The 24,309-nt window shown below is 37.6% G+C and overlaps 1 protein-coding gene across 2 annotated transcripts in view; it reads right to left on the minus strand.

Moving 5' to 3' along the window:
• Window positions 1-131: 131 nt before the first annotated feature.
• LOC108669814 (voltage-gated potassium channel subunit beta-2) overlaps window positions 132-24,309 on the minus strand; it is a 106,011-nt gene continuing 81,833 nt past the window's right edge. The window contains exons 7-13 of one of the 2 annotated variants that reach the window (XM_018157223.2): window positions 20,316-20,443; window positions 19,639-19,845; window positions 19,196-19,290; window positions 17,662-17,730; window positions 15,454-15,669; window positions 14,382-14,528; window positions 132-6,651 (exon numbers count right to left, since the gene is read on the minus strand). In XM_018157223.2, coding sequence (XP_018012712.1) covers window positions 14,427-14,528; window positions 15,454-15,669; window positions 17,662-17,730; window positions 19,196-19,290; window positions 19,639-19,845; window positions 20,316-20,443 — 817 coding nt within the window. In that variant the 3' untranslated portion in view covers window positions 132-6,651; window positions 14,382-14,426. Of the gene's footprint in view, window positions 6,652-12,508; window positions 14,529-15,453; window positions 15,670-17,661; window positions 17,731-19,195; window positions 19,291-19,638; window positions 19,846-20,315; window positions 20,444-24,309 lie in introns of those variants that run through there. The other variant, XM_018157224.2, reaches the window with a different exon arrangement.

Here is a 24,309-nt window from a genome sequence, read left to right on the forward strand (position 1 = left end):
CCGGACAATGATGTGTAAAACTTTGGCAATGAAGTAACATGAAAAATCGATTCTAAGTTAACATCCCTCCAAAAGTAGAAAAATTCCGCCTCTATTCTACAACTCAGGAAAAAATGAAGCGCATGTTTCAATGTGAAGAGCACATTTAATTCCAATATCAATTGTTATTATGAACTTTTAAGTTCAATACAAATACGTTCAAATGACCATAATCATCAAATAAACTATAAAAGTGGTCTGTTAATATTGTGCAGTATTCCTACCAAGCAGGTCTCTGGTATTGTTCTGTCAAATACCTCGGTGATAAGGTAGTAGGGATTTACCACAATCCAGTATGGCTAACCAGGGATTTACCTCAATCAGTCAGATGCATCTAACCCAAGGAAACTTTTGGAAAATTTTTCAATTCCATTTACTGTCGATGGATTCCGATGGAACTGGAAAATAACTTTCAGGTTTGTAAATGTTCTTCGGGTTGAATTCTCCAAGCCAATACTGTAGGATAATAAGTTCGGCGTTTTCTTACCGTTGTACTGTTTTCTGTCGAGAGGTTTGTAAGCATTAGATGAATAGAAATTGAATTATAATATCACAAAATGTTAACTTCTCTTTTCAAGAGGAAATCTGACCAATTACAGCGAAGACTGTAAAGCTTTCATTAATTGTAAGTTAATGTTGGTTATTTTCAAGACTGAAAACACTACGAATAAGAAAAATTAATAATTAGTAAATTAAAGAAAAGAACTTGATATGAACGGGAAATACATGGTTGCAAACCATGACATCATGCTCTGCATTACCTACTAAACTACTTAACACTTCGAGCAAAAACGAGACCAGAACGTCTGTGTTTTGCACATGATGCGCAATTGAAGGAAATCATCCTACACTTCAGGAGGCGTTAAAACATAGAGAGAATCACCATACTTGAAAACAATTTTACAATTGATATGAAAACAATTTTACAATTACACACAAACAACTATACTCCATGAAAGCCAATAAAAACCTAATTTAACCCTGCTATGAGTTGCAAAGATCAGTTTTATGGTTCTGTAAATTAAAGACACGCGTATTTAATAACCATTTTCAAAATATTAACCGAAGAAGCCGTAATTCTTTATGTAAGTATTATTGCACCACATATTGCACGTCCTGTATAACGAGCTCCCTTATTCTTTAGTCGTAATTAAATTCTTATTTGATGTGCAATGATCAGTTCTATGGCAAATGACAGAAGCATTTCAAGTACTAATTCAATATTTATCCTACAATATTGAATATCAAACAATTCTGCTGATACGCGAACGACACTCGTGCCAAAAATTACTAGACATAATTTTGATCACAAAGGATTTTAGAAATAAATTCCCAATTACTTTCAGTTTTCTGCAAGAACTCTAGCTTTTAGCTTTACAAAAAATCCACTTTTAGTAAACTCCAAAAGCATTAGTGGGTTTCTTGAGGAGTATGGATTTAACATATAAATTTACATTACACGACCGGAGATTGGTAAAAGTAATATTCGAAATAAACTCTTGACGATATTACTTACTTTAAGCTAGTTAAGCAAGCGGTGAATATAAGATGGAAGCAATAGGGAGTTCACATTGCAACAATTATACAGTATGAAATAGTTAAACAGTACAAAACCGTTACACAGTACGAAACCGTTATAGGTACCATAAGAACTGTTTCGCCTTACAAAACCGTAAACAATACGAAACCGTTCCATAGCAATTCTATAGAAAGAAATAAATGTTGGAAATAGCCTCACCATCTTCCCTAATTTCTAAAAATCAGTCATTTTAGTAAAATTTCTATCAACAAGTGTTCATAACGATAATAAGAAAGTATTACTTAAAAAATTCTTTTGGAGAAAAAAATAGCACGCAGTCGTAGATGATATACACCATTTTACACGAACATAATTTAGCAATAAGCCTGGGGGACACTGTGAGCATTTGTTCGTATTTATTATACAAGAGAAAATTCAAACAAACAGAGAAGCATCAATAGATTCCGACAAATTATTATAGGATACTAGAAAATAATTAAACCACACATCTGATCAATTAATTTGAATAGCTATAAAAAGGTAGCGCAATAGTTTTTCTCCTATAAAGAAGAAGAAGAATTATCGAAAAGTCTTACCAGGCCAATTTTTCTTGGCCAGCAAAGTCGCACAGTTCGTCCAACTACACGGCTGACAATTAACATATAAGGATGTCATATTATACAAATTTGCCCTTGAAGGGTGGGCCAAGTACCATCAATATAATAAAAAAGATATGACACACCAATGAACTTCAGATGACGTGCCCATTTAGAAGAATCACTAAACTAAACCATAACTTCAAATACAGAAACCGATGATGCCGCATCAAATTGTGCTCGTATCACAGGATTTGAGAATGAAAGTTAAATCTCCCGTCAGGTCCTGCGAACTTCAAAAACATAGCATAGTACATACTGGAATGTATAGCATAGCAGTCTTCAGTCATCTAGTATTGCATTTCACCATATAGCAAAGTATAACAAATCACGATGTAGATTTGCGTAGAATTTGACTATGTAACGTACTGTATATGCAGCACTGAAAACATGCCTTCGACAACAATGCTTTGTACATGTTCACAAGGCATAGCCTTCGATCATATAACACAGCTGTAAGAGTATATATACGAAATAGAAAATTCATCACAATATACACGTAAATTTTTTAATCATTAACTCACAACAGGAAAATTGAACTGAAGCTTTAGTAAGAATAACTCTAAAGAGATTTTATAGCTGGTTCGTACATCGTATGAATTATATTTTTTTTGTTTGCATAACCTAATTTTTCTCTGCTTCAAGTATGTTATTTTACAGTACATAAAAAATTAATAAAACGCTTAATAGAATATTATAAATGTTTTCGGCGAGCTGCGTGGATTATATCTAAGTAAACTTTTTCTATTTCGTTGAAACAAAAATGAACAGAAAAATCGTCGAGTGCTCAGAATGAAGAAAAATAAAGTCTACTAAAAAGAGTTTAAAATAAGTATAAGATGACCCGAAATTCTAGTCATGAATAATCACAAAATTTCAAACCTAGAAGCGTTGTTATCCGTGGATAGATAGTGACAGAAAATCCTCTGAATTATGCAAAGGATAGAAAAAGCACGAAATTTGAATTTCGCTGTTGAATGTCTGCTGCATATTGAAGACTCACAGAACAATATTCGCAAAGCTAAAGCGACCAAGGATCGACGAAATATATAATTAATCAGAATACGAAAATCAGCTAAACTTCATTTTCAGGCTAAAGTACATATTCTTTATACGAAGTTAAGTTGCAGATGTAATTTTTCACTTGCACAAACTTCCAGGAAAAATCACATTACTTATTGAGGATTGGGTCAATGCAACCAGAATTCTCGTTGCATTGTGACGTATCCGGCCTAAAGACATGTTCAACCCGGTAGAACTAGATACCAAAAGAACTAGGCTACCAAAACAATTGGTTAAACAAAAAATATTCAATAAATTATATTGTTATTTAAAGGCAAGGGCACGCACATGAACGACCTGTCGAATATTACGATCAAGAAGAAAGCTTCAGGTCCAATATATAGAAGAGACGCATTCTAAACATCACCATCAAAAACTTCGTTCCTAATTATACAGCTAAGCTATAACAACGTGGAAGAAATATATCTTCCCTCTACTTATTTATACTTGATATAAGCGATGCTGAAAGACGATCAACGGTCTAATGCTAACATGCAACACTACAAAAAATCTACTGAATTAGAATCTAAGTTAAGAAATTATTTCACAGGATCTTATTGCTACTTTTATAACTTATAGAAAGTACTTATAACTTTCTTCTTTAATAATTATGTATTAAAAAAGAACAGCAATTACTTAACAACAAAACATGCAGACTTCGCAGCACTCGCTACTCGAGACCGCCTATACGAGCCGCCTAGCTGGCTTGATGCAAGAGTATTGTTCGGAAGTAGCGGCAGACAGACAGTTGACGTAAAAATAACGTTGATCAAACGTTGTTTCGACGGAATTTACTCGTAATGAACATTGTTTCAACGGCATTAACCTACGAGACAAAAGCTTATAAGAGTCAAAACGCGCAGCTTCTTGGCTTCTCGAGACCAACAAGGCTGAGTAATTAGGATTAGCATCAAATGCCCAGTGGTAATACTGAAGCCGAAGTCGTGCAATTATTATTCATAAATTTGCAGGCCCAGAGAAAGAGGAAGGTAGAAGTGTTAGTTTCGCTCTACTTTCGCTATGTGTTACAGAAGTGTTTGAAAATTCTAAATATTTTGCACTACACATTATCTGCAAAATATTATTAAGAGATGAAGAGAAGTAAAGGTCTTACGTCATAAGGAAGAACGTTCATCAAAGGCTGGTGAATACAATGCAAACATCAGACATTTGTATTCCTTGTTAAGCAATACTAAGAGGTCTTCTATACGTTCTTTTAAAACCCGAGACTAATCCATTCACACCTCTTATACAATATATAAGCTCCATACATCGAGTCAACTGATCGTCCCGCTACATGTAAAATATAATAAAGACATGATGGAATAGCTCACTTACAGACGGTACCAAATAAACATTGTCATTCCTCCGACTAGAATCACTAGATAATCCAATGACATTAACACCAAGGATTTAACTAATAACGGTGAGTGACGCATATCAGCGAGTCAAGTAATAAGGTTTCTCTCATTCACACGAAGCATTGAGCTAATAAAAGTGACTCATGCATATAATCACGTTTAATTGTTGAAACGTTTCAACCGTTCAACGATTATATTTTTTCAGCAAAATGAGTATTTTTAGTTACGATGTGCTCGAGAAAAGCGAGGATATCCAACGAAGCGAGAGTTATTACAGGCATGGAGAAATCCAGGCGGTCACTCCGCTTTAGTTAGTGCAGGGTAAGTAAGATATCAGAAAGCAATATGAATGGACAAAACTCACAATCCAAGTTCAACCTTTTCTCGCTGAACATTCTAACGGAACGCTATTGGTTCATAATAAGAAAAATTTAGATATTCTTAAAAACAAGAATAATTATTCAATATATTTATAAATCGACCTCTGTGAAAAGTGAATTATGATAAAGCCCGCCATTTTTCTGGCTTTACTATATTTCACTTCATCTAAACACTCGGAAACAAATACTATTATGAAAGTTAGGATTATTGAGCATTGATAAAATTTATCAACTGGCCCTCATCTTATTATCCAGTTTTGAGATCAAGCCCATCGTTATGAACTGTTAACAAATATTAGTCATTTTATTTAGGAAAATTTCTAGACAGCGAATGTAGAATGCACTATCATCTTCAACATTAAAACCAATTAGTCGCCGAGTGATTATCCCTGAAAAATAACAAGTTTATGAAATAGAGGTATCAGAGAATCTCATCTCGCAACTGGGCTTTTATTGTGCGACAGGAATTTATCAAGCGACAACTGTTATGCAGGTTCGATGCTCAGGAAAGTCGTCTCCAAGATATTTTAGCACCTGTCGCACCACATAATTAGAATTGATGTGCGTCATGCGAAAAGATTATCTTTTTAGTGGAGACGATCTCACTCTCGGGCAAGCCGCCTTCAGAGATTATCCTATTCAATACTAATTAATCCCATCCAAAGACACAATATTGTTGCAGGAGCCCAACTGCAGATGGGCCACTGCAGAGCGGTAGGGGCGAGAGAGCATGGCTTCTGTGGAGAGCGATCGGTGGTGCGAGGACAGCCAACTGTCCATTATTCTTGGTGGCCTCATTAGTGGACGTCGTCGTTGTAAATGCTTTGAATTTACAACCTTTGTGGATTCTTCAAAATGTTCCTGAACTCTAAAAAGTAATAAATATGCAGAGAGCAGTTTTAGGGAAGAAATTTCGTTGTTTTCGTAACGGAGGCTAACGCAATGGAAGTAACAATACAAAGATAAAAGTTTTCAATGATCATGGAAATACCAGGACGGCGGGCAAGCGTCCATTGAATGGTATGATAATCAAATCTGAAAACTTTAAAAATCGTTCTGCCATGAAACTTGATCGAAGCAATTACTGCTGTCAAGGACTCCATCACAAAGCAGGATTGTGTAACTCCTGATGAACCATCAGCTGCACTCGTAGACGTGCAAGGTGATTACACCCGCGGTTACGGTCCTATCATGTTAACTGCCTGCCGTCCATCCAGCAGCGGTCATTGAAAGGGTTCAGGACCAGCAGCGGTCATGGAATGGGTTCAGGTCCCGCAGTAGTCATGGGATGGATTCAGGACCAGCAGCAGTCATGAGATGGGTTCAGGTCCAGCAGCAGTCATGGAATGGGTTCAGGACCAGCAGCGGTCATGGAATGGGTTCAGGAACATCAGCAGTCATGAGATGGGTTCAGGACCAGCAGCAGTCATGGAATGGGTTCAGGACCAGCAGCGGTCATGGAATGGGTTCAGGAACATCAGCAGTCACGAGATGGGTTCAGTAGTGCCAGGACATATAGCCATCTTCGGACGTAGGACGAGTTGAGGATGGCAACCGAGGGTAGGAATGTCAGCGAACATCACAAGAACTTACATCACGGCACAGAAAGGAGTCTTTCCATTAGATTGGATTTCCTGAAAAGATAAAGTACTGATTAGAATTCAACTTTAAAAACGTTTCATATGTGTGCGAAGGGAATTATTTTTGACGATTAGTTTGCAACCAAAATCTAAAATCTTTACTGCCACATAAAATCGATACAACTTATTTACATTTACTCTCATGATTAATTTCAAGTCAATCTCAAATTTAATCTAGAACAAGTCTTATCATAAAGCTCACTTATTGATAAAAGATCTGCATCGACATATAGACACAAAAAATTAATCAAACCACACAATAGGATGAATAGGTCAAACAAATCTTAGTTAACAGAAGAATTTTCAATTCTAATTAGCATTTCAGAAATAAACAGGTGAGGCAAATGCTTACTGTGCATCAACTACTAACAAGACAACAGCATGCAATATCAGACAACACGACGTGCATGTTAATAAAAGAAATTGATCCTAAGAAACTAAACATGAATAGCGCCTCCAAAGATATTGAAATAGATTATTTTAACCTTATTTATTTTTAGATGAAACATGTTGATGCCGATCTCATTAACAGCTTTCCAATAAAAATCAAAACTCTGATAGCACGCGAGAAATCTAACTATGAAACCAAGGATCAAAGACGCAAAATATCAAGTTTAGATCAATTTCTCATGACGAAATATTTATGCCTATTCGTTTACTGCTATCAATGAAAACTTTCCGGGAAGAATATTTTTTTCTATAAATTGATTTTCGAACAAAACCGTCATGATGTTTCAAGACCGTCAAAAAGTTTGCTGACACCTAGTGATTAAAAATATTAAAATCTTTAAAGTAACTGGGCGAAACGGTGAGCTACCGATGATAGACCATGACCATGCTAGACCGAAAATGATTTTAATGTCATCTCGCCGCCTAGCAATGTGAAAATGGAAGCTGCTGTGAGTAAATGCTAAATACAGTCTACATTCACAGATAGCCAGCTCCTCTTCTGAGATGAATTGCAATAAATGTCTACAGAAGATAAAAAGATGGGTCGAATTTTTGATTGAACAAAGAAAAATTTCTGAAATTACGACTTTCCATTATTTTTTTGATCAATCTAAAAATTCACCGATTTTTGGTAAGCAAGAAGACTGAATGAGCAAACAATTTTATTAACAGCTCCCAATTTTAGTTAACCAATGCATTATAACTTCCGTGAAAATAAGTATATTTAAAAAATTGAAGCAGAATTCGCAGATTCAGCCCCGCGGGCCAACCACCTTACGTACGCAATTCTATTCGTACCCAAAGCAAGTGCACGACATGTGAACTCAAATTCTTCAAATTTCTTTCGTGAAAACATTCGTGAAAAAATATTCGCAATCGTAGGGAGTTAACTAGGTGAATAGGATCAATTTAAATTAAAGAAGATTGCGAAAATTGGCCCCTTAAACTAATAAATGTCAAGTAAGGGAATACGAAATCCTAATTGAATCAACCATGGAATGTTTCATCTTCTAGGTAACATTTCTAGCACCCGACTGTTGCTGGGCAATGCAAATTTTTGAAATTTTTTTCACATTTTGTAAATTTTATTAAACGTTTTGTAAATTTTACAAAAAATCATAAAAGATTACGTTACGTTTCAATAAATATTTGAAACATTTTTTCCACGTTATGCAAATTTTCTCAAATATTTATTATTAATAATATGATACATGCAGGAAAACCGTTAAGATGTAAGCTGAGCAGCAAATTGATTATCTTATCACACGCTCTACAATACATTCCAGTAATTCAACTTGTCACTACAACACACGGAAGCGATCGAGACAGCGACTTTCAAAGCCAGGATACTGGAGCGGTGATTGCTAGGCCTTACCTAGCAAATAAGCTACACCCTCGCATGCTTTGTAACCCTTCAATGACCAACATCAGGCTAAAAATCTCATGTATTTAAACGTCATTTCAATGGAACGTTCATGTCTTAGCTGCAGAATATTTTTTGTTCGAAGCCTTCAGATTCTGGAAAAAATTTATTCAGATGGCAAAAGTTACAGAGTATTTTTCGGAAGTTGGTCGTTATAGGGTTAGTCGTTAGTCGAATAGATTGGTCATAAGCAGAAGACCCCCACCTGTATATTATTTTATGAAAATTCAAATATTGATAGTAACCAATTATTTACAGTTCGTTCGAAGCGTTACTGACATTGAATCACTACGGTTGTTACGAGCATAACATCTCACCTAGCGGAATGACGGTTTTCAATGATGACGTCGGGCGAATAACGCCTTGCAAGGGGGAAATATCAAATGACTCACCATCCCCGTCACAGCGTTAACATATTCAATTTCTTCCAAAGATTGTGGGCTTAAAATTTCTTGCCAGCCGGCACATGAAAATTTAGAGGTTATCATGTAAACTTCACTTTTTGGTTGACCACATAAAAATTAGAAAAATTAAAATTTAAGAGGTTAGCTTATGAACTTCACTTGATGGCATTACAAAGAAATTAAAAAGAAATCGTTGACTTTGCACGAGGCTCTAGTCTTGAAATTTCCGTGGCCAAGAAATAAACATGTTATGTATACATATAACTTATATAATTAGTCGGTATAGATAACAAATTCACTAAGAAGAATTGCATGTTAATCGAACTCGTTTTCTCGTTCGTGTACACTACGATTTTCCCTGGTGATTGAATTTGTATTCTAAATATTTTTTTAACTGATGGTAGAGCTCGCCACCGAAACGTTTAAATGAAGATATTGTAAATTTCCTTGGCATTGTCTTCGTCTCTGCCTTCTTAGAGATTACTTTAAAGAAGCACCATAAAACATATTTTGTAGTGTCATTTGTGGAACTAAAAAATTTATCTTGGCATTTGAAATAAAGATTTTGGAGCATCGACTGTGTAAATTACCACAGTTAAAAAAAGTTGCTGGGAGTTCCCAATAGAACTGCTGCTATTAAATGAAATTGTTGGGTGAGAGGTTTCCGGATGCCCGTTTTACAAGCGAGCAATTAATACAAGGAAAGACCTTACAAAGCATTACAAGGCAAGTACCCAACAAGATGATCGTAACGAACAGTTCTCAAGGAGTGAGATCGCTGCACTGCGACACTGATGTGGAGAATCTTGCTTAGACCAGACGTGAAGATTCTTTAGGAGCGCTCAGACCAGACGTGGAGATTCTTTAGGAGCGCTCAGACCAGACGTGGAGATTCTTTAGGAGTGCTTAGACCAGACGTGGAGATTCTTTAGAAGCGCTTAGACAAGACGTGGAGATTCTTTAGAAGCGCTTAGACCAGACTAGGAGATTCAGCGCTTAGACCAGACGTGGAGATTCTTTAGGTGCGCTTAGACCAGAAGTGGAGATTCTTTAAGAGCGCTTAGACCAGATGTGGAGATTCTTTAGAAGTACTTAGACCAGACGTGGAGATTCAAAAGCGTTTAGTCCCTGACGTGGAGATCTGCTTTTTCTTATGTGCAATGTTAACCAGCAATATTGACTTTATTCTCCGTAAAAAGTATGCTTGGTATTGAACGGAAACTAAATTATGCGAGTGTAAGAAGCTAAAATGAGCCCTAAGAAAGACATGAAATGAATAATTGGAATTGAGAGCATGAACAATCAGTCAATCACAAAGGGCGATAGAAAAAAGTATAAAGCTGTGTATCGAGATCAAATAGTTTCTTCTCAAAGTATGCAACGAAATTAGTTATCTTATTCAAAAGTAAGTTGTTCCTCTCAATCCTGTGTAATATAAAAATATTTAGAAAAGCCACCTAATATAAATTTCAACTTCCACTTACATTGAATCTATCATACAACACAGTCAGGCAGCTGGCAATGGTAAATTTTGAAAGTCTGGCCAATAATACCTTACCCGTTGGCTTATTCAAAAATTTCTGTATGTTAGGCAAAATATTTTAATAAAACGTTAAAAACCTAAAAAATTTGTCGGCAAGGATCAGGCAACATAGACAAGAAAACGAGAGGTATAAAAGTATTGTTCCAAGCGAGGCCTTTCTCTTGAATTGCTAAGACTCGTTATTAAATTAATATTATTGCTTCAAATAATTTTAATTATCGGTACAGGAAAAATGTATGGCTATTGCGATAAATTATAGTGCGTCATTTCGGCACAACGGCCTTAAAGTCAGCGAAATTTCGGTGAAATAACGTAAAATGACATTAAAACATTGCAAATAGGCACATAAATTTATTGCATTCCAATGCAGCAATTAACAGGTGATAATTAACTCTAAAATATCTATAGACTAATCAACGGTTATCAACAACAAGACAAATGGAGATATGACATCAGTACAGGAAGGAATCGCTTGTGATGCCTTCACAGGCCAACTATTAACTAACGCTTCATCGCCAAGCCTCTAGTATTAAATATCGATATTTTTCATCTACGAAAATCTACGAATATCATATAGGAATACAAGTTGAACTTCTCTTTAGGCGATACTCGGGAATAATTCGGTAATATTAACAGAGAAGAGATAAATTGTGGTTAGTATTAACTTTCGCGTAAACATACATTAGGGGCTTCGCCAAAGGTATGAACAAATTTAGTTTGGACTGATTAATTAAGTCCAGGCCCGGGAAACAGAATCCTATGTAAAATAAACAAAACATTTTTAGGAATAGCAATTAATTAATTAATTTAGTCCAGGGACGGTAAATAGCATCCGATGCAAAACGAAACAAAATATTTTTTTTAGGAATACGAACTACTTAGCAATAACGTGAAACTCTTATGGAAATGGTACTAAGCCACAGATATCTGAACGGCGTCGCCGCGCGCGATGCCTTTTAACCCTCTACCGCCTGACACGAGTAACAGGAGCAATATTGTCACAAGCCTACTTCCCAAAAAGGATACGTTCTAGTGAGCGCAAAATGACTTGCACTGATGGTTGCCGCCACGTACAACTTTAAAATGTTCTCTGCTGCGTACAAACGTCCTCAGGTTGCTACACTCAATAGTTTACATGTAATTTAGGTTAAAAGTTATGTTCTCGTAGAGTGACGTACTGCGGTAGAGGGTTAACACCCAATAGAAGTATTGTACTATATATGAATCGCGACAATACAGTTATAGGCATCAGACTATGTTGACTATGTTGACACCATAAACAGATTACGAAAATAGATATACGCGAGCTGAAAAACTGCATTTATCGAGAGAAACATAAGCAAAATTGTATATCTTATACTCAAGACTTTTCATCTTAAAATGTACGTGTCTAGAACGTAGTTCTAGAGAGCATTACGATCATCGAACGGGAAACGTGTCACTTAACTGAGACAGACTCGTAGCATATGTTACGTAATAAAATTTTTTGAATACAAATGTAAGTTTGCTAATACTTTTTAATAAAACGAGATTGAAATGAAGGCGCACAGAGAATTTAACTGTGTTCACGAGTACATAGTCTGGTCTAAAAATTCTTTGTACGCAGACCGACATGTAAGCAAACCCGATTAATTTTACAATTATTTTTTTAATGTTTGATTAATTAATTACATTCAGGAGCGTAATTCATGTTTTCAGTTGTTCGGTCAAAATTATAACTCGTTTAAGTAATTATATAAACATTAGTTAAGGACATGATGTATTTCCTGAAAACTTGCGTTCGCGGAAGACTAAAATTGGCGGCGTTTCGATAATGTTCAGCCGAAGGCAGGATAAACTGTCAGCATTTGACACACATTTTGGCAGCATTTCTGTTCCTTAATTCAAAGGACTGCAGAAACCTGAATAATATAAAAAGATAACAGATTGCATTTCTTCGTAACACACAGAAGCCAGAAGAAGTAAAAACCATTCCAGAATTGGCTAAAGAAAAATTTTACTATTTAATCTATACTATAGAAAAATTCAAGTTTGAACATTTTATTTAGTTTACATTAAGTATTTATTAAAAATTATGCATAAACAACTGATCAGGTATCAAGGACCATGAAAAATCCTCAGCTATAGTAATGTAGCTTGGCTAAATAAGAACGTAGCAATAATGCAAATTTGTTCGTAATGTTATTCTGACGCTTGCATAACAAATGGAAAACGTACCCATGCATTTTGATGAGGATACGAATATATAAATTTATAAGTTACAGATAAGATGAAATTGAAGTGCTACAAATTCTCAACTATTCAATACAATTTAAGCCTCCACATCCAAATCATCAACGTAATTATAGCTTCAGTTGACCGGCTTGTCTCATCTCTTCCTGGGCCTTCACATGTATTTTTCCACAAAAACTTCGGCATTTCTCGCAGTAAAAATTAGTTTGTTATCTAACTTTTGAATTGCACTTACATTCTTCATTATTTTGCCAAGCTCAAAAACATGATCGAGTATCACAATATTCGTGACGGACGATACGAGCATTTAATTCCGAAACGATCTAATTTGGAAAATAACTACGGATTTACCGAAATCTAAGTTTGAATTAATAAAAATCATTTGGTTACATGCGATCTATTAATTTAATTAATCAACCTTTTAGAGGTTTTGATCGCATCTCAAGTATTCAGCGATTTTAGCTGATAACTTTGCTTTGGCATCTGAACGTCGTTCTCGTACTTACATATATTTATAGCTTATAAATGTTCATGTTTAGCTTTTCTAGTCATTCTAGCCCATATTACGACATTTATGATTCCTGAGAAAGCAAAGAACAAAATTCCTGGGAATGAGAACAAGTCGGGAAGGAAACGACGGATTGTGAAGCGTATTGGGTTTTTGAACCAAGATCGAGCTTTTATTTGATCTAGAATATGTTTCAAATATGCACATAAAATGGAACTCGATTCCTGGCATGGCATTTAACTTTGAGATTCCGACTGTGCATTGCTATCGTCGACCGTGATCTCAAAAATCTTGAAATAAAAAAAATTAGAAATGGTGAAGAATAAGCTGCCCAAAATTGAGAGTACAAGAAATTCGTCTAGTAAAACTTTAACGTGATGCAGTACTGTGAGGCCAGTGTTCAAACTTAAAAAAAGTGACTTGCCCAAAAAGATTTAGGTTTTATTAACAATTAGCAATGAAGGCAAACGTAGCCCATTACTTAATATTGCATCTTCCGAGATCGTCGATCGGTCTCGGTAGCTTGTAGTAAAGATTCAAATATAATATAATAATATAAATTTTAAAGATTCTTCTCATTTAATACACGGACTTAGAGATAACAAGCATACCCATGAGAACTATCAGTAGCCGGGTAGTCAATTGGAAATAAATGTAAATAAACTACCCGTACATGGGAAATAGATGTATATATACCACCAGTAAATTGAAAATAGATCTTTTACTGAAACCCGAACGACTAGCAATGGCAGTACGTGCGCTTGATTCTCAAATCTCAAGAAGGTCACAAGTCAACATAAAAAGATAAGAATATATTGTTCAATATTGATAAAAGATAAAACTGCATGAAACACAAACCCGATGGAACAAAAAACACAGACGAGCCACGAAACCAAAAATAAACTTGCAAGATATCATATAGTGTTCTGGAATAATATCACGTCACAAATAACGTTCAAAAGAACTTTGAACATCAGTCGGGTATGCTCAAAAGTAGAACAATCAACAAAATAACGAAGATAAATATATAAAATCGAGCAGATTCAAAGAAGTATTTATAGAACTAGCAGACATCCAAGTATATAATTATAGAAGTAGAACTCGTCATAGTTTTGATATATAATTATTGGCACTTGACGATGATGTTTACCCAGTCTAACCGACCTCCTCATCATCATCATCGATGATGCCCTGTGCCGCTAGCTCCTGTCATCTGGCGGCTAGTGTAGACACTCGTACTGGACGCACAGGCTTGTTGTCCAGTATGCGCTCCAGCTCTCCTAGCACCTCGCTGGTCAACTTCGGCACCACCTGTTGTATAATAATAATAATAATAATACTATTAATAATAATAATAATATAATAATAGCGGCAGTGTGCGCTCCAGTACTCCTAGCACCTCGCTGGTCAACTTCGGCACAACCTGTTGGACACGTGCAATCAGAGACATGAGTGGGACTTAGTCCGAATTGTGATACATATTTTGCCCTTGTAGGGATCATTCTGACCTCATTCGTGCATCATTATGTCCATATTTCCCCCAATCATTCCACACTGTCTGTGGATATTTCTGATCATACTTTATGATCAAACAGAAATGTGTATCGCTATTTGGACAATATGACACATATATTTATTTGAGTGTAAGACACGCTAACAGCGCGCGTACGCGCGGCTAAAATACTATGGCTTTGAGCAGGAATATTTGTGTTCGATAATAACGAAAAACACCTGGTTCGAAAACTATTAATATTTCTATTGATAAGTCCAGTAAATTCGTATAGGAATAATGCAAGGTTCGCATCCTCTTGTAGCTCAGTGAGGGCGTCAGTTGGAATTGGAATTGGGGTGCGTGGTGACCTCCGGTCACGACCTTTATATCGGTCATACACGTTGCCTAAAAACTTTTACTAGCATCAAAAAATTAAAATTTCATAAAACAAGGTGCTAAAACAATTCGGCACGGTCATATATGTCTTCCCACCCTCCCCTCTCTCAACCCTCCATTCCTCAAGACTCCACTCTTATCATCCTCCTCCTCTCCCTCATCCTCCACACGTTTTCCAAATATCTCTTCACACTCTCAAACATAGCCGCAGTTGCTCCCTCAGACAGACCCGTAATTAAGCAGCAATGTTCTCAATTTATTTTTGAATTTATTTACTACCCAATACAATATTTGATATCCTAATAGAAAAAATGAGAATTAAAGGTACCCCTGAGAATTCAAAGGTACCTGAAGCGCAGCAATGTTCTCGAGGAGCTGGTTGACAGAGGCGCCCCCCACGAGGGCGCAGTGGAGGTTCTCGTTCTTAAGAGTCCAAGCGACTGAGAGCTGCGAGATGGTGCAGCCCAGCCGCTCTGCCAGCGACCCGAGCTCCCGCAGCCGCGACTGATGGCGCCGCGCGTCGTCGCCGCTGCTGCTTTTGTCCTTAAGCCACGTGTACCCATGCTGAGGTGGGTCATAAGGAGGTATAAGGTGGGTCAGGCACGTGTACCCATGCTGAGGTGGGTCATAAGGAGATATAAAGGGGGTCAGGCACGTGTACCCATGCTAGGGTGGGTTATAAGGAAATAAAAGATGGGTTGGGCACGTGTACCCTACTGGGGTAGGTCATAAGTATACGGAGTTAATATGTGGGTCAGTCATGTGTACCTTATGCTGAGGAATAAATAATAAAAACTCATTTCCGGGTGAAAAAAAGAGAGAGCTACACGTGAAGGCAGGCGTGCTGCTTCTTCCTCAAGTTCTGCTCCAGTATTCAGCAGTTGCCGAGAAATCCAACAAACCGTAACGATGAAGAGCGAAAATTCAACACATAATTATAATGCAAGGTAAGTTATAAATAAGGTTCTAATGTAGAATTACAGAAGATTACAACAACAGGGAACTCGGGAAATCAGCTGCAGAAAATGACATTAAAAACGCTTAAAATTTCCAAGAAAAGAATCGAATGCACATCTTTACTTATTTCCGGGGAACAATATTGAAATGCTGAGTTGAGACGTTCTCATATAACGGGGAACATTATATTAAGATCTAAAATAGCAAACGTTTGAAATTTTTAATGACTGATTAGCTCAAGTCAAACTTCCACCACACAACAACTACAGCAACTACATGCTGATTACGCGACAACAATGTTTGTTTTTCACGTAGGGCAGCTGTTTTAAGACTATAGGGAATCGACTATTATAAACGAGAGGAAATTCTAATTTTAAAGAAAATAAGCCAATTGCCAGAGACCACGCCCATAAAATTAGATGGTCTACTTCATGCATTGACTATCTTAACATTTATAAAGCAACAATTTGCACTAGTGCATTTATGATTTAAAAGCTCTTATTTGTTAGGTCAATGAAACTTTACTTCAAGGACGTTTTGATCATTAAAAAACATTGTACCTTGCAAGCCCAACACATTGAATATAGGTAATACAATTAATACATCTACTTTAGGTTGATATTCATTTCCGTTAATATTAGTACACGACATTGGTATGAACATCGAGAAGCAAAATAGAACATCGATAAGCATTACATACAACATAAACATTCCACGTAGACACGGCAACTCACGAAGCTAGGGATAGGATTACAAAAAATGTTGGACGAGAAGCCAACATGTCGCTACACAGCAGAAAAAGTGAGGTGCAGTCCGCGGAGGTTGTTAATTTTCAGCAAAAACTTAAAGGCCATTCGAGTTTGGTAACTCACAATAGTTTAAAATATATATTGTTACTACTGGAATTTTAGCTTCATGAGTGTATCTCATTTTGATGGTTATTCGCAATTAATTGTGAATATGATAGTTATTCGTCAAAATTCAACATTATTATTATCGCGAAAATTAGGAATAGAAAAGGGTTTTCTATGCTCTCTATGGTATGAAACACTTTATCACATATCACGAGTATGAAAGTATCCGTGTTATAAAATAAGTACAACCGTTGTCCTGTAATCCTCAAACTAAAAAAACGTTTTAACTACAAGGAAAAATTATTTAACTTAAATATTATCCTCGAATGAGATTGACCGCTATGTTTAATTAGGGGGATCAGAAATACTTAATTTTTTTTATGCGGAGCTCAGGTATGCCCACCTCGGATCGACTACCAACACCATAATAATAAAACCAATAACATCTTTCATGATTGAATCTGTTACTATTTACGGAAAAAATACTCATAGTGTGCTGACAGTGAAGTTCCACGAAGCAACGTTTACAGCACGACTATCACAGCATCGGAAAATATCATAGCGATACAATTACTTGACAATGGAAGCAGGCGCGAAGTTTGACTTATCATACAAGGTTACAGCAGCAAGAAAAATGCACGAAGAGTTCTGTAGATAAAGATGATAATAACGCAGAGAATAATATGGAATGGTGGGAGTGAAGAGCAGCGGGAAATAGGCAGTCAACCACGAGGTAAAGGCATACCTGCTCCTTTGCACTGCCAGAAGCATGCGAATCTTCTTCGATCCAGCCTAAGGTTGTCGAAATTTTCTTCTGCAAGGGAGAGACATGAGTTGGATTCTCCTGTGACTGCGTCAGGAGATCTACTCCGCAGGTCCAAAGACACCGGATGTTAATAGCACAACAACACCCATATCCCACTAAAATATGGATGGTAGCAGGATTATGTTCGAGGTAATACCACTATAACACCCACATACAACACCCATATCCCACTAAAATATGGAAGGTAGCAGGATTATGTTCGAGAATTAGTTATTGGTGTTCATGGAATCTGTCTGACATCAAACCGATAAGATTCAAAATGCGGGAGGCTTGAGCAAAGTATAATATTGTTCATCTAAATCATTATGGAGGTGAATCCGAATAATAACAAACACTTAAACTAAAAAATTTCAAAAAAAGATTCAAATGGCGTCGAGCGGCCTTTAATTCTGGTCTAATGGGAACGACCCATGCAATTGGGCAGTCTTTTTTCTCAAAATTCCCGTTCACGCGTGCACAGGTGAAGGCTGTTTTAAAAGTTCGGCAGATAAAGCGCATATGAACCGAGTTTGTAGTGCATAAACCAAATTATAAAGAAGAATGATAGCGCTATACAAATTGTGATTAGTCAAACTTTACCGTTAAAAGGAATTCTATTAAATAGCGCGATTAAAGTTATCAATTGATAAACTCAGAGAACAAACAGTTTGTAATGGTTAGTGGATTATAAATGTTGAAATATCACACAAAACCGCAAGAAAACAGATGTAACTCCACCTACCATTAGCACCAGCGTTAAACATAGGCAGACAAAATTCGCCGAGAGAAAAATCGATTCTACGAAAAAAATGTTCATGCTTGGCTTTCTCGTACACATGAGTCTATATGTATACTCAAAAAAATGAGTCATCCTTGCACAGCTTAAGCTATTCAGTGCTACGTCCGTTTTCTGCTGTTTTTAAGGACTGTGTGTCGCTATTTGGACAATTTGACTTATTCATTTTACTGTGTATAGCATCTTTGCCAGCATATCTCTTCCAGTAAGCAATAAACTACAAGTAAGTTAAATAGAATCGTACGATATATGCAAATTGGAATGTTGTTCCAAATAAATAATTCAAATTTAATGTAGATAGTTTAGTGTCAATTTAAATTGGGTCAACTCGATTATACTGACTTACAACATTGCAAAATCGGAGAACTCGATAGAAACCTACATAACGCTTTCCATTCCAGAATTGAATATTATTTTACTACAACAAATTTTCATATCAAATATTTTCCCAGAGATAAGAACACGAAGTGAATCCATCACAGACAAAAATTAATACAAAATTTTTTCTATAGTTCACCGGAGGGGAAGTGTCTCGGTACAGAAAAAGGCTTTCAAAGGTGCTGAAGTTTACCTCTATTTCCATTTTCCTAAAGTCACATTCGAATAATATTCGAAATATTTTATATAAAATACACGTTTTCTTTATTGTTGATAAAATATAATTATCGAGATAGTCACCTTGAAGCTCTGGCGAGTGAAGACGGGCACGCCGTTGTCCATCTTCTCAGAGATGAGGCCGAGAGTGAGGGGCGACCACGCCATCGTGCCCACACCTGTCACGGGCACGGTGATGGTTAGTGAGACAAGCAACGGCATTCATTGGGCGTTTGCTTAAATTCTAGACACAGTGACACACTACAGAACTGGGGCCGTACTTCAATAAAAACTTGTTTAAGTACATGTAGCGGCCCAAGTACATGTAGCGGCCCAAGTACATGTAGCGGCCCAAGTACATGTAGCGGCCCAAGTATAAATATAGCGGTCAAAGTACATGTCGCGGCCCATTTCAGGCAGGTACAGCTCGGTCTTGTCCCAGCGGGAAATGCGGTACTTACCAATTTTGTTGAACATTTCAGGCAGGTACAGCTCGGTCTTGTCCCAGCGGGAAATGCGGTACTTACCAATTTTGTTGAACATTTCAGGCAGGTACAGCTCAGTCTTGCCCCTGCAGAACATGTGGTACTCGGACTGCTCGACGATGGGCGTGGGGCAGTTGAACTGGCGGCAGTTGGTCCAGGCTTCCATGATCTCGACAGGCGACCACCGCGCGGTGCCCCAGTACATCACCCAGCCCTGGTCGATGCAGAACGACATCGCACGTACCACTTCTGTGGATGGAACAAATAAAATTCATGTTTATACAATTTCTACGCGTAGTATTTCAGGTAGAATTATATCAACTTCACTTTCATGTTACCGCGAAAAAATATTTTGTGCACGACAAATGAACAATAATATCATCGTCATAAAAATACTAATAACATTTTGTAGAGAATAGAGTGTCATAATACTGAAATCGTCTAATACCACCGCCCTTACCTTCCACACACCACCCTATCTTCCATAGGGCACATGCCAGCAGCAGTACGCACCACCCCAACTTCCATAGGGCACATGTAAGCAGCACACACCACCACACCTTCCATAGGGCATATGTCGTCAGCAGCACACACCAACCCACCTTCCATAGGGCACATGTCAGCAGCACACACAACCCTACCTTCCATAGGGCACATGTCAGCAGCACACACCACCCTACCTTCCATAGGGCACATGTCAGCAGCACACACCACCCTACCTTCCATAGGGCACATGTCGTCGGCGCGGTGGATGATGACCACGTCGACGTACTCGAGCTGCAGGCGCTCCAGGGAGCCTTTCACGGACTCGACGATGTGTTTGCGTGACAGGCCGCGCTCGTCGCCCCTGGCGAGAGTTCGTAAACCTTAAATGGCTGGTTTATTAAAAAATTATCTATACATTCAATATGCAAAATATGTCAAAAGTCTCAAATATTTTAAATGCGGGGAACGTTCAACAAAAATAAATAGGATCTTTCTCCACGTTAAATTTAGTTTTTTGTCCGTGAAAAATGATGGTCGATCAGAGAACTCAATCTAGATGATTAATTAGTTTTTAAACTTTATTCCTTTGGATGAATATCCAGTTCGTATTGTCACCGGACGCCTGCCGCTACCCTTAAACTTGTCAAAATGATCGGAGCTCTTACGGCCAAACGCCGGCAACTATCTTGTGAAAAGTTCAAGGACTTTTGCTAAAACTAAATTACACTTTATTGCACTGGGATGTCTTTCATTAAAAGTTCGGTTAACACGGTAAAGCTTAGCTTTATTTCAGCAAAGCACACTTCAAAGGGATACGTTTAAAAAATAACAGAACAAGCACGATGGACATTACACTGCTTGATGGATCATATAGAGCACAGCCACACAAGAACTAGCGTTGGAGCACAAGATCGCTAACTTAGCAACGGAGCGAGGTGAGTTCAGGTTAGAACCTCACTGTAGGGCTGGCGGGACACGACTGACTACCTGACTCACAGCCGCTCAGACCTGACCTTGCGCTACGTCGCTACCGCCCACGTAAGGTCCGACATAAATGTTGCCAAGGCGGCTACGCTAGATGTGGCTTTCGGTATGCCCACGAGATAAAATGAACACGGCTAATAGTGAACGAAGTTCATCGTTCACAGTATTTTTAAATCATTGCCAATTACAATGACTTTCTTATCACCATTTGATTTTTGATTGGTTAGCAGCTGCCATTATGACTAAACTTGTTACACCGCAATATTGATTGTTCTCGAGTCCAGGGCCATAGAGGACATAGAACCATAGAAACCAGAGTCAGGGCTCCGATAGAATGCATGAATTTAGTGCGGGTACTATCTATTAGATTTATATAAGAAATTAACTGAGGAAAGTTTAGTTTACCTGGAAATGGTGGTCAAGTAGACATAAGTTCTTCATATTCAATCCTACAAAACCAACCACAAACTATATAATCGAGTGAACGAATGCAATTTAGTAAGTACGAATAAAAAAGTACTTAGATTTTGTCAAGGAAAGCTAAATTCAAGTTTATTCTAATTTTATGTTGGGCATTAGAGCATCCAAACCGACAATAAAAAAGGCCTGAGCAATATATAAATTTTAACGAATCATCAAGGAATTTTCTTACATAACACTTCTCGGTTTGGTCGTACAAACTTTAAACTTTTATGTTCGTTCGACGGCATGAAATACTGGCAGAAATAATCGAATGTAAATTGCGATGATAACATGGAAAATCGTCCATACCCTAATAAAAAAATAGCTATGAAGAAATCTAGTCAGAATAGGAGCTTAAGTTGAAAATGATACTATTCATATATGAGTGAACATGACGTTTATAAGCATCATATAAACACATGAAACTAGTCAAAGCGACCGCTCAGCCTAAAGTGAATAGCTTAGAGAAAAAATCGGATTACAGTTCATTAAAATAATAACAGAGGACTTACCCGGAATATGAGGTTGAATTATGTTGCAATCCGGGCTATATATTTAGAGCCGAGTTTCGTTCAAGAGAATTGCACCGTACACAACGTTTATATGTTAGAGGCAATAAGACCACCACTGCGTAAGTCTGCATCGTAAAACGACGTAATGAATCCCAACGAAGCCACAAAGGCTCTAAACGGGCCATTAAAGCAAGCTGACGTTATAAAGCAGAACCGTTGTTGTTAGACTGCCTGAGCGTAGAGGGTGTTAGGTACGGTGGATTGTGGCCACTGAGCTGCTGGCCACTGAGCTACTGGCCACTGAGCTGCTGGATACTCAGTTGCTGGCCACTGAGCTGTTGGCTACCTTATTACTACGACTTGGCCAACACGGAATGTGTACTAGTGTACTAGTGAATTTGTGTCACTAGTGTACTAGTGACACAAATGTTGATATGAAAGCATCATAATGCACTAATGTCATAATATGTTAGTGTTGGAACATATTACCTATAATGGCGCATGAATTTAAATTCATGATAACGCATGATAAACTATAATGGCGCATGAATTTTCCATCATGATAACAGAATACCTATATGTTATCATGATGGAACATAATACCTATAATGGCGTAAAAAAAGGAAGTGTAATAATAGTAGTTAGTGATCTTCGGAGGCGCGTGCAATAACCATCACTTGATCCATTAAAGCGGCTAGCGTTTCAGTGGCAAGGACTATAAATGTGCAACAGATCGTATGTTAAAACTCGAATAATAACATCGATGATAATGATAACTGAAAATGTGAATATAGAGTTGAAAACAACAGAAAAGTCGCCAAAAATTCTTACCAAATTCAAAAAATGCATAGAACATTTCATTAGCATTTGCAGTAGGGTAACGTTCAGAATGTGAGAGATAAGATCATGGGAAAGTGGTGCGCGGCCTGTGGCCAGGCACATCACATCGGCACAATTTGCAGAGCGCCTGATCAAAAGCTCCTGAGAAGAGCTCTTTTAGCGATGATTATGCAAACAAGGAAGAAAATGGGGCGCTTTGAAGGCGCCAGCGGCTCTCTTTCACGGTCCAGTTCAGCAGGCTGAACGATTGAGAAAATCGCTTAGGCAGCCTGCCTGTGTAGGTTGCTGTATGGCAGGCTGCTGTGTGGCAAGATGGCTGTATGGCAAACTGCTGTGTGGCAGGTTGGCTGTGTGGCAAAATGGCTGCATGGCAGGCAGCTGAGTGGCAAGATGGCTGTATGGCAGGCTGCTGTGTGGACGGATTGCCTTGTGTTTTGATGGAACTACTAAACATTTACGAATGAAAGCAACTGAAGCACATAAGATGGTAAAAATTAGTATCGAAAATAGAGAAATGCAAAAGTTGTGGAAAAGAATTTACTCATTTTTGATGTTAAGACGGTTTGATAATAATTTTTGTACTACAACTTCTATTGATAACGAATGAGAATCGTTCACGGTCTTTTTAGACATTTTATTACTCATTTCAATTTGTTTAAGCTAGGTGATAAATTATACTACATACATGTATGGGTTTTTATCGAAGCCGGTTGAATAACTTAGACTTCTGACCCCTTCAGGGAAGATTGGTCTCAGAGAGAGAGCGAGGTGACGAGGTCGATTCCTTGTATGAGACAGCAGTTGTGTCCTGCTAGCCGATCGGCGAATTTGCTGCTCTGGGGCTATACTTTCAAAACTTGCTAAGTGAACGTACATAAATACTTACGCTCCATTCTCTTGTCTATGATTGGTGTATTTTGCTTGAAAGGCCGTCAATGATTGGCTGATGAACTTACGATCTCTAAATTTTTTTCTGAAAGTATAGGCCTTGACCTCCCTAGTGGTAGCTAGTAACTGCCGATCTGGCATAAAGCTTGGTGTCTAGCAGTGTGCCCTATCCCTGACTGAGCCGATTAATTATTTGCCAGTGTCTGTGATGCTCCTAACTGTAACCGTAACTGTAGAGTGATCGACCATTTTAAAGTGCTATGTTTCTATTGGATTAAACGTTTTAGAAACTTCAGTGGTGAACTGGAAAGTTGTGTTTTCAATATCAATTCTTTTAAACTAGCTTTTTAATAAGTTCGTGGCCAGCGTGCAACCTTGGGCGGCCATCCGTTGCAGCTAAGGTAGTGAACGTCCGGTCATACTATTTTCTCTGCATGCAAATTGGAGGATAACCTGGTAAACTCCTTATATTTATAATAAACTTGCAAAAGAACGTAATGGACGTTCTTGAGATCTAAAAAGTTTCATAAAGTATTAAGTT

The sequence above is a fragment of the Hyalella azteca genome, unplaced genomic scaffold, assembly GCF_000764305.2.
Source record: "Hyalella azteca isolate HAZT.00-mixed unplaced genomic scaffold, Hazt_2.0.2 contig10992, whole genome shotgun sequence".
NCBI classification, from domain to species: Eukaryota; Metazoa; Arthropoda; class Malacostraca; order Amphipoda; family Hyalellidae; genus Hyalella; species Hyalella azteca.